The sequence below is a fragment of the Idiotropiscis lumnitzeri genome, chromosome 14 (genome assembly GCF_059441095.1).
Source record: "Idiotropiscis lumnitzeri isolate Australia: NSW breed Sydney's pygmy pipehorse chromosome 14, RoL_Ilum_1.0, whole genome shotgun sequence".
Classification (NCBI taxonomy): Eukaryota; Metazoa; Chordata; class Actinopteri; order Syngnathiformes; family Syngnathidae; genus Idiotropiscis; species Idiotropiscis lumnitzeri.
This window is the reverse complement of record NC_142404.1, coordinates 17,084,664-17,100,065: the sequence shown is the minus strand read 5'-3', so window position 1 is coordinate 17,100,065 and position 15,402 is coordinate 17,084,664. Positions and strand designations below refer to the sequence as shown.

The following is a 15,402-nucleotide window of genomic DNA, read 5'->3' as shown; positions in this document are numbered from 1 at the left end:
AAGACATAATGCATTTTTGTTTGGTGGTGGTGTTCTGTGAGATGACATTTTTTTTCCCTGTCTTGGCCAAGGTTCGGATAGCCAACATTTGTATTCCTAAAGATCTTTACCGCCATCTTGTGGTAAAACTAGTCAGTGGTTTGTTCTGAACAATAAAGATTATAAATTGGAGGTCTACCTAAACAACGCGAGATTGCCGAGGTATATTTTGAGGGAATAATAATAGTAATAATAATAATAATGATAATAATAATAATAATAGTAATAATAATTCTTATTTAAATTATAATTAAAAAGCTAATTTAAAGTGTGAATTCCTGTGGCAAAACGATAATAAATTATATATTTATCTGATTGTTCATGTGTGATTCATTTTGCAGAATAGTAGCTCATACGTTTTTATGTCCCAACTTGTAAAAAAAAAAATAAGACGACAAATACTTGTAGTTCTGTTTTCTACCACATGAGGGCACCACAACCCCTGCATTGGTACTACTGTGTTTACTTCTACGAAACAGAGCCCCAGTGAATAGAATTTGCGGTATTTGCTAAATGTTCTATGCAGCCCCACTAGTTGAAACATGGCATTCTGATTAATATTGTGTTTGTGGAATATGAGTTAAGCAGCAAAATCCCCCAGTTTCTAGCCATAATATAGTAATTAACTCAATATTAATCATAATGCCATTTTATTGAGTTAGCCAAGTACAGTTTTATTGCGTTTGGCTGGCGACTAGGCCAAGGTGTCGCCTTGAATCATTTGGGATCGGTTCCAGCTCAGATGATGCAAGTAGTTTTATTTATGTTGAAGCAGCACATAATGTAACAATGACTTATAAAATACTTTTAGGATTAAAACTAGTGCTTCATCATAAATCTGACATTATTTATTGCGATATAAATGCATTATTTGCTTAAATAACACATGAGAAGAGGACCATAGAAAAAAAAGATTGCATATTGAATAACAATCGCAATATTAAGTGGGGAAAATGCAATTAAATTATTTTCCAAGATCGTCCAGTCCTTTGGTCTAAAAAATGTGCGAACCATTGGAATAGAAGCAGAGCGGGCCTGCATTTTAGACATAATTCTCTCCCTCTTACTGTTGAGAAAAAAAGGAGGGAGGAAACATCGTGAAGCAGTCAGTGATGTTTCTCTTCCGTCATTGGTTGGCCCGACGCGCACCCTCCTTCTCATAAGCGCGCTCCCGCCACCGACCGTGGCAGATAATCACAGGCCACCGTGGGAGGGAGACTCACTTTCCCACACTGGGATGCTTTTTCCCCCTTTCGACAAAGAGCTCAACCAGATTCCGGACCCGTTTTTAGCTTGGCGCACATTTCGAGATGACCGGTGTTTTTGAGAACCTCAGCACTGATATGCACTCCAACCAGATGACCTCCACTAACTTCCACAGCTTGCACAAGTCGCAGGAGTCGCCCACCTTGCCGGTGTCCACGGCCACGGACAGCAGCTATTACAACAGCCCGCAGCACGGACACTCGTGCGGCGGATCGCCCTTTGGACCGCTCGGTTCCTTTCAGTATCACGGCAGCGGTCCCGGCGCGGTACCGTACAATCCCAAGTCTTACGATATGGCGGCCTTCAACTCGTCTTACGGCGCTTATGGCAATTTTGGACCCAACTCCTCACCCACTCCCGCAGAGAGCGGTATGGAATGAACATTTTGTGCTCATTAGTTTGAATATAAACACATCCATGTTCAGTAGGGAATTTATAACATGGTTATGTGATACAGTCCGCGGTTATGATTGTTATCTTCCGATATATTAAAACTTGCATGCACTAATGTGTTATTTATCCCTTTAAACGTTACTTTATCAATGTTCAGTATGGAATTAAAACGTGTACGCGCCTATAGAAATAATTAAAAATATGAACACATTAATGTTCAGTATAACTACAATTAGAAATTGCATGTATAAGAATAAATGTGTGACGCAGTCCACGTTTGTTTGAATTTAAACACATCCATAGTAAATGTTATAGAAATATAGGAAGTTTTAAAAAGGTGATATAAATCATTTTTTCCAAAGTCTAACTTGCACACATTTAATTATGGAATTTTTCTGTCCTCCTTGCACGCTATTTTTAATTTATTGTATCCACAAGAAACGATGCAAATTTCACGTTTCTGGGACTCATACATTTTATTTTACATTACACGCATGCCCATGAAAATAGAAAGAACAGGCGAAATATCCACGTTAAAATAAATTCTAATTCGCAATCTAAACGCATCAATGTCCAATGTCAAATTATAACTTGCGCGCACACGCCCATATAGAAGGAAAAAAAGGGATCCATTTCCCCCGTCACAAATCCAAATTACGCACCCAGTGCCAGAACCGTCCTCAAACTACATTCCAATGTCCTCCCACAGAAAAGGAAGAGAGCGAGCCAGAAATCAGGATGGTGAATGGAAAACCAAAGAAGGTCAGGAAACCTCGAACCATTTATTCCAGCTTCCAACTGGCCGCGCTCCAGAGGCGCTTCCAAAAAACGCAGTACTTGGCGCTGCCCGAGCGAGCCGAACTGGCTGCCTCCCTGGGCCTCACGCAGACACAGGTGGGTGACTGCTCAAAAATAAAAACACACACACCACATCCTCACGGGGAGTGGAATCGGCGCGGCAATAACGTGTCATGTGCTCCATAGGTAAAAATCTGGTTCCAGAACCGGCGCTCCAAGTTCAAGAAGCTGTGGAAAAATGGCGAAATCGCACCCGAGCAGCACGTCCCCACCAGCGAGTCGCCTCCTTGCACGTCCCCGCCGAGTGCGTGGGATTTTCCACAGACTCAAGGCATGAGTAGCTCCACGTTACCTCTGAATTGCAGCAGTCCGCCCAACAGCAGCAGCAGCAGCGGCAGTAGCGCGCCCTCCTCTTCTTCTTCCTCCTCCTCCTCCTCTTCGTCGTCCACTTCTTTTTTGGCCAACTACTCGTGGTACTCCAACACGAACTCGATGAGCCACTTGCAGCCCCCTTTGCTCCACCATAACCCGGCCATCACTGCGGCGATATTCTGAACAATAATGAAAAAAAAAAGATAATAGTTTAGGGGGGAAAGGGACTGTGTTGGTGAAAAATATACGCGTAGGCTACATTAATTTTTGAAGTCGGTCCTATTTTTTCGCGCGGAAGCATCGCAAAACTGTGGACGTTTGCCAGCTTTTAGCACACGCAGTCACACAGGCCCATGATTTGACAGTTATTTTTCTATTTATTTATTCTGTTTATGTCCAAGAATGAATGAATGAACCACTATTGTGCTGGACTTTTTTTTGCCCACAATTTGTTTTTCATTTGACCAAATTCAAACTTTTCCCGTCAGTGATGTAGCACAGGTCAACTGTATCGTGCCTTTTTCTACTTGACCTCATGATTATCTTGTGTGATATACAGCTCTTGGGGGGGAAATAAGAGACAAAAAAAGGAAACCTTATTTTTCGGACCAGTTCTAATTTTCAGCAAATAAAGGCTCCGAATGATAATATTGGGAATTGGAAGTTTTAGTGTACGAAATAAAACCATCATGCTTAATTTACTCAAACATGCAGAAAAGTCTCAAAAACTGAAACTCTTGCATTGATCACTTATTTCATTCTCCCTCCACAGCTGTATATTAAAATTACTTATAATGGTGCAAGTGTCTCCATGTGTGTAAATTTTTTTTTTTTTTTGCATAGCTCCTGACTTATTTTTAAAGGCGATTGGTGCAAAAATTTACCACCACAAGCTACTGATTGTCTTACATCTGATTACTTGTACCACACTTAATTGTGTTTTGTGTTATTTATTTTAGTTTTTTTACAGTGTTCCATATATGGTTATTTAAATAAACGTTTCCTGTGAAGGCTTACATCCTCTTTTTCCCACACGATGATATAATCAATTTAATAAATCACATACTCAGTGTAATATTAACTTTTGAACACACACTCACATGCAGCTGTATAAGAGAAGTAATGGTTACAAGTTTTGTCCAAAATTGATTGGTGCTGGATAGAAAGTCTGGCAGAATCTTATTAAGAAAAATAACATAAAATAATAAATCACTATCCAAATAGATGCCGTAAAGTCATATTTGAATGTTTTTTTTAAACAACAAAAAAAATGACCAAGTAAAAAGAGTCCAGTTCCCTAAATGTAACTTTCGTGAATTGTTATGATCTTAAGAATTGACACAGAGAAAATTTTTTTTTTTCTTTTTTTTACAAGAACATCTTTGTGGACATTGTATGATATAAATGTGAAATATTTCACCTGAAGAGATAGGCAGGTTGACCTACATTTTTAATACATCGGTTATATTTGAGTTAGCATTTAATATGATGAATGGTATTATATGCAAATGGGCTTCTCAATTTTACACCACAGGAAAACTGTTATTTGGAGTTTTTATATCAGGCAGATGTAACTGCATTTGAAGGCCTCATTTTCGCCCCCAAATATATCATCCACACTAATTCAATTACCATGCTTCGTTTTGACTGAGTCTTTTAATGACATATATAAAAAAATAAAATAAAAATACAAATAAAAAAGGAGAAAGAAACACTATGTTTACTGTTCTGCTTGTAATTCGTAATGGTTTAAAGCAGCATTAAACCCTGTATAAGTTTGAACACTTATCTCCAAATTGTGTTTTCCCCCCTCAAAACAAAATCACTTTTTTGGGATTAATATTTGGATACACGTCACTTCATGGGAAAGCTATGATAAACTGTTTGTAGTAGGCTGCCCTGTGGGATGTACTGCAGTCATTTACATCCATTTCTAGTTATGTAATATGTCTCTTTGCTGTTGACAGGGTGTAGAACTGCAATACAATTGGATTACTTTGTTGAATACTTTTATGCTCCATACGCAACACATGGATATCTCCTCAGGCTACACATCAGGTCAAAATATGAGAAACAGCTGATGCTGCTTATTCTCAGTAAGGGAGGTATTTAAAAATATGTTAGTCAAGATAACCAAGACATCTCCAAAATTCAAAGAAAAACAAACGAAAGAAAAAAAATCAAAATTTTGAAAGTATACATATTGGTCAAGCGCCCCCATTTAAAAAAATCTAAATTAACTGCAAGGAGATCATGTAAATCCAAACAGCAATATACATAGGTGAGGTTGCCGAGAGGGTTCACATTTTTGAGCTGACGTTAGCAATTAATGAGCACATGTCCTACACTTGCAGTTTAGGTAAGTAAGTAGATATCTATCGATCGATCGTTAGCTATAGCTAGCTATAGCTTCAACTAACGAGCTAGCTAGCTAGATTCAATAGATAGAAAGATTGCTATTTCATATTGACAGCGTGGTAATGGTAATATTTACAGTATCTTACTGCACACATGATGAAAATATGAAACATAAGATTAAATATTTACTTTGCAACTAAGTTTCAGCCTCCTTCGAAAAAAAGACAAACGCTGATAGTGACGTCACTGAAAATGTTCGATGTTTTCTTAAAGGGGCAGTTACCCCATAATGACAGGGTGGACAGCAATTTCAGTCAATATGATTATAAAAAAAAGAAAATGATCCGAATGACTTGTGTCAAACAAATTGTGGCCAATAAATGTGTGTTAAAATATCAGATTGTATCATTTAACATTTATTACACTGTGTGCACTTTATACTGATATTGACCTAATAATGGACATGTTAAAGTAATCCCAATCGAACACTACCCCCACCCCCCCCAGAAAAAGAGCATCATTACTTTTCATGTATCATCTCATACCGAATTTTGAGGCCATGCAGCGAATGTGTCATCTCTTTTTAAGTGTGCAACTTGTAAATGCCACACTCCCTTTTCCTCATTTGTCCTCGCACTGTACAGTAATTCCACCTACTGTGAAAACCTGCAATTACTCACATAATTCGGCACAATTTCAGCCCTCCTAATACGGGGTGTCATTTTTACCCAAGACAGTCTCGAGCATCAACATTGTCCGACTTGCATGAATACAATAAATGGCAATATCAATGCATACAGTTTTCAGCCCAACGAGTAACTTGACTCAAGCATAATTACACCCGAATTAGCCTGAATTGCGTGATAACTGCGGCTTTAAATTTGCAGGGGAAAAATTACTCATAATTTCCCCCCCAAAGATTACCAAGACCTCGAGTGCACAATGTCATCAGCGTAATGAGGAGTAAACATTTATGCTAATAATCTGCATTTTCTCCCCATCTGCTATAAAGAGGGGGAATAAAGCAAAGGATTTCCCAGTTCTATTCGGATCTCTGGAACATAACATGCACCGGGGACGGATTTTCACCCCAAATTATTTTTTGGGGGGGAGGTGGTGTTCGAATTTAAGGGCTTTTTTTGTACTGTTGGATGCTTCTATGTCTCAACGCTGAAAGGTGGGTGATTTAATATAATTTCATGTCATGCTTTTGGAGATTTTGCTGCATTTTCCAACCAGTTTGCATGTCTATTCTGTGCCATTTTGAAGCTTCTCCTTGCATTGACAACTTGATGCAGCGTCCACCTGCAAGCAATTTGCGCAAGCTCACACACTGCACGGCCAAGGCAGCCAAGCCAAGACCCTGCATATATAGCAGCTCACCTATTTCGCCATTTTACCCCTCCTCTATTTTGCACCAGCACGTTTCTTTCACAGCTCTGTCTCCTTTGTCGGCACCAAAGAGATCCTCCGAGAAACAGAATGGAGAGAGAGAGGGAGAGAGAGAGAGAGAGAAAGAGAGAGAGAGCAACAAAAATTGCTCATAATTACCACAGAGATGGGAAACTGCATTAGAATAAATAAGGGCGAAATGACTGTAATTATGTCGGGTTTGATGGGTTCGGCTGGTGTAATCAAGGAGAGAATGCAGCGAAATAACGTTGACCCTCTTGGATGAGCAGCTGCGCCTTTCTCGGTGCAGAAGTACAACCAAATTGACGTTTCGCACAGCACAACAATACATAGACTCTCTTCGTGGATAGAGAAACACGCGGACATTGCCGTGGTGTGGGCGTGGGCACGGTGGTTGGACACGCAAGTTTGGTAAAAAATAATAATAAAAGAAACAAAGGAGGAGGAACAGGATACGGTTTTATTTTAATACACTCGAGTGCTTTGCTTTTTATTTGATTGTGTTTCATTTATTGTAGACGTCTCGTTTTTATATTTATAATTTATTTTATGTGCAGTAGGCTATGCGTACCCACATTTAGGGTGTTGATAATGTAGAATACATTTTTGGTCGATTTAACAAAGATCCTAAATTCCACTGTAGGACATTAGTGTGTTGTAAAAATAAAAAAAGATCAAATAGTAATGCATAATTATCATTTCATGAAAATATACTATAATAATGCATAATTATCACATCATGTAATTAAAGTAGTGTTAAAGTGATTAGATTTCTAATTGATTGCAATTGTAAAGATATATATATATATATATATATATATATATATATTATATATATATATATATATATATATATATATATATATATGCATATATTATTATTATATTTAATTAATTTCAATTGCCATCTAAGTAATGTCATCTCATTAATTTTATTTTTATAATAAATCTATTTCGTTTGTTAAAAAAAATTTGGCCTTAGCGTGTCCTCGTCTTTTCCATGCAGGAATTATTATTCAATAAAGACCGAAAAAATGGCCATTAATTATTTTTTTGCCAGATTTACTTTAAGAAAAGCTGAAAAGAAAGGTTGTTGAATTATTCTAGATCTCTCGTGGCAAATCGCAATGACAATCCCCTCGTCGTATTTTCTGCCAGTTTGCAGAGGTTTGCAACATCTGCAGCAGCAACAGCAGAGACGCAAAATAGGCTGCGAGCCAAGCATCATCATAAATCATCTTTTCAGACATTTTTTTTGTGCAGCAAAGTGTTGTCATCGTGTGCACGACGCTTTGTGTCGCCTCTTATTAATCAGTGCAACGCGCGCGCACACACACACGCACACGAGGTTATTCACATAAGTTAAATCCTTTTACTGCTTTGTGAAAATGTGCACAGTATGTACATATAGGCAATAAATTAAAGAGATCGATACAAAACTAGATCTTTTTCTATGGGGACTAAAACACATGTGGACGAATACAACAAGCCTAAAACCTTTCACAGCCAGTAGAGCACAAAACAAGTGTTTTTTTTAAACGTATCTACAAAATACAGTGACAATTGAGCTGCTTGTCGTGTGAAAATTTCTTTTTTTTTCTCCGCTCGTCACATCATTAATTGGCGTAGAAAAGCTTTTGCTCGCGATAGTGCAGCATTGACAACAAATTGTTGTCGTCTCAAATTTAAACACGCAAATGTGAAACACAAGACTGGCCTCAATAGAAGTAAAAAAAAAATCTCAATAATTTAACTTAAATAATAAACACATAAGCAACAATTTGAGTTTGTACAATATGCTTTGAATGATAACAGGTTGGATCAATTTTATCACGATTGGTTCACGAAATACTCATGATTGGCCTTTTATGGATGAAAAGTGTAATCGTCAGCACTTAAAGGTAAACAATGACAACATCTGTCAAATATGATTTTTTTTAAATAACAAAGAGCAGCCAGAAAATGAAGAGAAAAAAAACGCTTAGTGAAAGATTTCAGCTCATACATGGAGGTCATCTCCTCTTTCAAGTTTCTCAGATGCATCTCCATCATCTCCTTCATCTGGTTCCGGATTGAGGCGCCCACTCGTGGGGAGTTGGGGGGGGGGGGGAGCAAACGCCCACGCTCCACGGTCCAGCTCGTCGGATCCTCGCGCCGTGGCGAGCGGTAGGTGGCCGAAGTGAGTTTACATGAGCTGAGAGGACTGTTGCATAGACTCCTGGTGTGTGCCGGCGTACCACGACGTGTAGGCCGGGATGTAAGACCCCGTGGCGACACCCACTGATGTCTTCCCAGCGGTCGGCGTGTTCCAGGCGGGCGCCACCGTGGGAGAACCGCTGGAGTGTCCGCGGCCGGTGGCCAACGCGTTAGTGTCAATCGTGCCACCGCCTTGCTTCATCAGTTTCTTGAACTTGGATCTCTTATTTTGGAACCAAATCTTCACCTGCGCAAGGTTACCGAAAAGATAAGAGCGGCGTGAGAAAATGGGCGTGTTGACACTTTTACCCGCGTAGAACGTCACACAAACACACGCACATACACACGCACACACACACACACACACACACAACAGTGAGATGGGAAATTAGAACAAATGAGTTTAGAATAATATATTTTTTTTAATGACAAAATTGTTATTAAAAAAATATATAAAATGGAGGGTTTAAAAAAAAAAAAAAGTTAAATGACAATTACCATTTCGGGAGAAATGGTACGTGAAGCGCTGGAGCGGGATGAAAAAATATGGAATCACGTGGAATGATGAATGATATTAAAGGAAATTGAATAATCTACAACAACTTGGAATTATATGGAATGCAGTGGCAATTTTGGTGAAAAATATGCAATGATATTAAAAGTGATGGAATAATATGTGGAGATTTGGGTGAAAATGCAATTTTTGTTCGTGAAAAATGTGCAAAAATAACATTAAATTAATTATACTTGTGAAAATGTGCAATATGTCGGTGAATATTTGGGAATTGTGGCAATGTTGAATATCATCCCAGGGTGATCAGAATGAGCAATGTGACTCTAGTAATGTTGAATGAATCATTGTGAATGAATAAGGAATTTTTTTGGGGGGGTGAAATGTGTGAAAACTGAGAAGTATGTCAAAACGAGGAGAAAACAATATAATCAAGTTAAACGCTGTGGAATATCACAAAATACAAATAATAATAATAATAATAAAAAAACTGAGTGAACCTGCCTGTGTCTGGGTGAGCCCCAGAGACGCTGCGAGCTCGGCTCTTTCGGGTAAGGCCAAATATTGCGTTTGCTGGAATCTCCTGTTGAGCGCTTGAAGTTGTAAACTGGAGTAGATGGTCCTGGGTTTGCGGATCTTTTTCCCTTTGCCGTTAAAGCGCACCTCTCCTCCCTCCACCACCGCGTTCTTAGCCGTTTCTGGTGCTGAAATAAAATAATAATAATAATAATAATGAATGCACGTGGATGGTTGAAACCGGACTATAATTAGCAATAATTGCAAACATGGGTTACTGTGTAACGCGATATACGACCCGAGCGAGTTTTCTTTCCTACGCGCTTACCTGCGTCTTCTAACCGAGTCTGAGGCAGGGCCGAGCTGTTCTGGTACGTTTGGACCGAGCTGAGGTACGGGCTGTTCGAGTGGCTTCCCACAGAGTTGATGTAAGGGTAGGCAAGGGTTCGGGGGAAGTTCGGGGCTGGGCTGTAGCTGTCGTGCTCTCCGTGGCCCGCGGAATGTAAACAGTGCACGGGGTAGTGTCCGTGGGACATGGAGGACGGAGACATTTGTTGACTGGCGGGCCCGAACTCCATGAAAATGCTTTTTCCTGAGGCGGGAGTGTTAAGACTTTCTGGGATCGCTGTCATTGTCATCTCTTCCGGCGGCTCCCGTCCTCCTCCTGGTTTTGTTGTTTGAGTCCAGACCGGGAGGGCTCCCAATTTAAGTCGAACCGCTTTTTTCTACTTCCATTCATAAGAAAATGCAGTTTGTCCCCGTGAAAAGTCCCAGGTATGATGCTGCGGATTGAGATAAACTCCCCCAAAGGTTTGAATCTGGCACTTATGAATATTCATCCGAGGCGGCCGCTGATTGGTCCAACGGCTCCGAGAGGCGAGCCCATTGGCTCGGCTGCCTCCGAGCAACCTGAGCGAGGAAGACGAAGCACATCAACTCAGGGCTTCAAACCATCCCCATCAGCACAATTAACACTTTCACATTAGAATTATTGTTATTTGTGTGCAAATTTGATTTAAAGCAGATCATTTGATGACGTATTATTAAAGCTCAACCCACTTCGTAATTATAACCTGATATTACGATTAAAAACACATTCTCATCGTGAGGTTCAACGAAAACGACAATAAAAAAATAATATAATTTGACAAATTTCTGCCTTGTTAAAATATATTAATGTTGTCAAAGGATTTCACAATATTAATATCATAGGAAGAGGTGATGTGATTTTATTATATACGTTTAAAAAAAAAGTACGAATCATATTAGTTGTCGGGTATTGTGACAGCAGGAACGGTGAAAGTAAAGAGAACAAAATAAACAACGTCCGAGCTTGTTAAAAGCTGCTGACCGCTTTTATGAATGTCATTGTAATTAAAGCTTCCAATGTGCCATATTTGCATAACACAGAGTTCAATTTTCATAAGTAGGCCGGTAATTAGTCGTGCATTTAGCACATGCGCTGGCACGGGGTCTGGCTTACACTTGCACAAGAGAAACAGTCGGAATTTAGTAGATTAACGCATTTATATGATGATACACGTTTGTCATTATTTATTTTTAATGTATATACAACAACCTGACATGCATTTGTATGTTAAACCTGTACCATATTTAAACGCTTCTTTTTCTATCGTCTGCAATTTTTGGTGGGGGAGGGGTTACGGCCACCCTTCCACAACATGAGCAATTATCCCTGAACATCCGATTTAATTAAATTGACGACTGGCTAAAATATAAAATGAAACAAATAAAATAAATAAATGAATAAAAAAAACACACAGAGGCTATATTCATATAAAGCAAAAACTTACCGAGGAGCTCAGAAGAAGCTGGAGATGAAGCCGCACATGTAGTCTGAGTTTGTTTGCATGCTAAGAAGAAGAAGAAAAAAAAGTATCCGCGATGAGCTCTTCATTCCGGGTTTGTCGCGCAGGCTGCACGGAGCTGATGCACCGGCAGCCCGCTGCCTCCATCTCCACCTGAATAACTCATCAAAGCCAGTTAAATTCCCTCGCTGTCATTAGCAGCCCAATTACATAATTGCATTCAAATAAAGCACCGGCAAGTTGCAAAGGCGAGTGCGAGCCTGATGTGCACAGATGCCAGTGTGCTGCCTGAACTTGAAGATTCTCTCAAATATAACCAAAACTGGTCCTCTGGTTGCCCACCCCCTCTCCCTAAAATAGGCCAATTTGAAGTGATTTCTCTGGGATTATTTCTTTAGGGGGGAAAATGCTTCAAGACTTGCTCTATCAACAATGATAATGACAGTACAACCGATAATTATCATCTTCCAGAACAGAGGACAGATTTTTATGGGCACTTGGTGGGTGCGACTGATAACTGTCATTATATTTTCCCACGATTACAGTATCTACAAACTGGAGCCGCACGCACAACAGTGCGCGGAAATTTTGAAATAATAAAGTCGTGACACTCATGTTATCATGAAGATTTTTTTCCCCCACTAGACAGATTTTTTTTAGTATTCAGAGGGATTTTCAACCTCTAAAAACTGCCCGAAAAAAAATTACATGTAAAGACTGAAAAGCGTGAAATTTGCATTCCAGGCCAATAGTGGGCGATGTAATTCGCGCAGCAAAAATATCTTGTCTATAATTCACATTTATTTATTTATTCATTTAATTAATTATATGAGAAATATTACATGGCTACAACAAATGATCCAACAGTACCGCACTGTGTTCTTCTGCTAATGTTTGGAATGTGACAAACATTTTTAGTTACAAATTAGCACTATTCGTACTCTGACGATTCAGTGGCAGTTTTTTAGAATATCCAGCATGCAAGTTTTTTTTTTAGTGATCAACAACAATAAAAAAAGAGTCGAGACAATCCAGCATGACAAAGAGCTTTAATGCAGACTCTTTCGACTTCAGCGAGCGCTCCACATTTGACCGTGTTGAGTAATAGGAATGAGAAATTTTGGAATTCTCTATTTTATATCCAAATTTGGCAGCCGGAGTGCGGACATCAGAAATGAATCAAGCATGTATATTTTTTTTTTGCTGTCTAAAACCGGATATATCTAATAAAATATTCACACAGTTTTATTTGTTGCCAATCCAATTGAAAAAAAAATGCAGCCTACTACATTGCCATATCAATTTGAATTTGCTAAATTGTTCAGCACTCATCAAGGTATAGTTTGATGTGCAAGGCCTCCTTGCGGTCTCTCGCGGGCCTCCAACTGACCATCACTCATGTGATTAAAAAAAATAATGTGGATCGGGGCAGGATATATTAGGAATGAAGTAGCTCGGTGGCTGAGGGGGTTTTAACACCTGCCGCTCTTCACCTGTGGGGAGAGGCAAGAGAGGTGGTGCTGGAAAGAGAGAAAGAGAAAGAGAGAGCGAGGAGGGGGAGTGGTGGCTGTCTAAGGGGCCAAAATGTCACAGACTTCATTTGAATGCACGGATGGAGCCCACCCCCCTCCCTCCCCCCTTTTGCCCTTAACCACCTTCACACCAAAGCCACATTTGAGCAGCCGCTAAATAGCATTCTGACCACAGTGTCGAAAAGGCCACGCAGCTCCCTGCCAGCTCTGTGATTAATTACTGCAACGTTTGCCTTCCCTCATTCAAACAGGCTCATTTATTCATCCACTGGTTATTTTCTAATTGAACCGAATGGCATTATTTGGATTTAAGCACATTTTTCATGATCAATCGGCACGATGGCCGTGCCTTTATTTCAATTCTCCCAAGTGGGTTAAACAAATGGAATAGCATTTTATTTATTTATTTTTTTTGCTTATTGTTATTCTAGTCTCTTTGCTCCACATCCTGTAATTTCAGGCGCCAGTGAGCCAAAGTAGATGCAACACAATTAACTGGATTCAGTGTCTATTTTCGTGTTCAATGTGGCGGCAAAATGTGAAATTGATTTGCTTTTGTGCCTACATCGGACACAAAAAAATTAAATAAAATAAAATGAGCAACCGGATTGCTTAATGATTGCTATGAGTACCAAATAAAACTCACATGGAGGGCATGGTAGATTATTTTCCTTGTCAAGAGAGAAAACATTTTCTTGGGAAGTTAATTTAATTGCCTTATTTCTACTCGGTGTAAAAAGAGGAGAAAACTGTCAGTTTTTATTACTGGAAGTTAAGTTACATGGAAGTGCGACAAATCAGCATTTAAGGTTGAATTTTGACTTTTCATCTTAAAAGAAAATAATCTTTTTAACAAAGCGAAGGTCTCCTCTTTGAGATTGTACGATTGAGATATTTCATAACGTTCTGACATTAGTTTCCACCTGAAACAGATAAAAAAAAATGAATGACTCAGGAGATCACAGAAAGCTCCAGTCCATTAGATTCAAATTACCTGATAGCGTTTTATGAGCCATTGCAACACGGCGTTATATTACCCATCACAGACCAAAAAAAACAAAAAAAAAAGCGGAATGAATGTTTATGTCAACCTGGAGTTCCTCATCTTACTAGTGAAGGTGTTTTACGCTTAAAAAAAAAACCTTATAAACTCCATATTGCATCTTTTGCCAGTTCCTATTCAAAGCAAGTCCGCTCACAGGCTGCAGGTCAGAATGTGCAAAGGCCTCCAGCGAACGGAGGAGAAATGCTGTCCCCCATTACAGCAGCAGCAGGGGTCAGGCCACAAGGCAGCCAGCATCCCAGCCGCCTAAAATGGGCAGCAAAATGACCAATTACCCCAGGGAAGTTTGGGGGAGGGGGGGGGGGGAGTTTGAAAAATATAGCTTTTGACTTAATTCAACTTAACTGTAAAATGAAACAAGACACCTCAAGCGAGCGAGCGGCTGAGGGAAGCTCGTGCTCTCCGTAGAACACGTTAACAAGCTGACCAGTGGACATTTTTTGACATCGGTTGGGATGTAATGCCAAAAAAAAAAAAAAAATCTTTACACGTTTGCTCTTATTGAATTAGCTGCCCGGCAAATGAAACGACATGCAAATTTGCCAATTAAGCCATTTGTCCGTGGAGGGCCGGCCTGCTTGACATTCAGCTGCCACCGCAGCGCCTTTCGTCTGCAAGTCCCCTTTTTAGTTTTTGTTCCGAGTTAAGTCTCCAACAAAGACAGGAAGGAGGTCAGCACTCAGCCAACACCTGAATGCGCCTCTCCTTTGGCTGCTCCCCTTGATCCCCACAGTCTGTGCCTGTCATTAGGCCTAATGACGGAAAATTGTCATGTTGATACAAGTCTTGCTCTCCCCCTCTCGTCTTTGTATAAGTAGAAGGTGGAAGCTCCATTTGAAACAAAGTTCTTTGTGACTAAAAGGCACCGATGTTGCATTTGTACTCGGGCAAGGCGGCGGGGAGAAAAGAGGCCGTCCACGCTCTTTCCATAGCCGCTATAATTATTCATACTGTGACCTTAATGATGCGCTCTGTTCATTCTGCATCTCATCCACGCGCCAGACCCTCAGCGGAGCCCTGTGTCAGGGAATATGAAAAACCCATATAATGAAACCATTTTGGCTGATGGAAAAAAAAAAAGGGGGGGGGGGACGGCCGAAGCTGCACTTGCTACAA

At 39.9% G+C, this 15,402-nt stretch overlaps 2 protein-coding genes across 2 annotated transcripts; one reads left to right on the top strand and one right to left on the bottom strand.

Moving 5' to 3' along the window:
* The first annotated feature begins 1,239 nt into the window (after positions 1-1,239).
* On the top strand, positions 1,240-3,878 carry dlx2a (distal-less homeobox 2a). The gene is made up of 3 exons (XM_088315098.1): positions 1,240-1,674; positions 2,408-2,592; positions 2,683-3,878. The coding sequence occupies exons 1-3, from the start codon at positions 1,350-1,352 to the stop codon at positions 3,049-3,051; spliced, it is 879 nt and encodes a 292-aa protein (XP_088171224.1). The 5' UTR covers positions 1,240-1,349; the 3' UTR covers positions 3,052-3,878.
* A 4,013-nt stretch (positions 3,879-7,891) lies between these two features.
* dlx1a (distal-less homeobox 1a) lies at positions 7,892-11,979 on the bottom strand. Its single transcript, XM_088315759.1, has 4 exons — positions 11,677-11,979; positions 10,191-10,771; positions 9,851-10,050; positions 7,892-9,082 (listed from the first exon to the last, which is right to left on the bottom strand). Exons 2-4 carry the CDS (start codon positions 10,498-10,500, stop codon positions 8,825-8,827), a joined length of 768 nt encoding a protein of 255 aa, XP_088171885.1. The 5' UTR covers positions 10,501-10,771; positions 11,677-11,979; the 3' UTR covers positions 7,892-8,824.
* Positions 11,980-15,402: the final 3,423 nt, after the last annotated feature.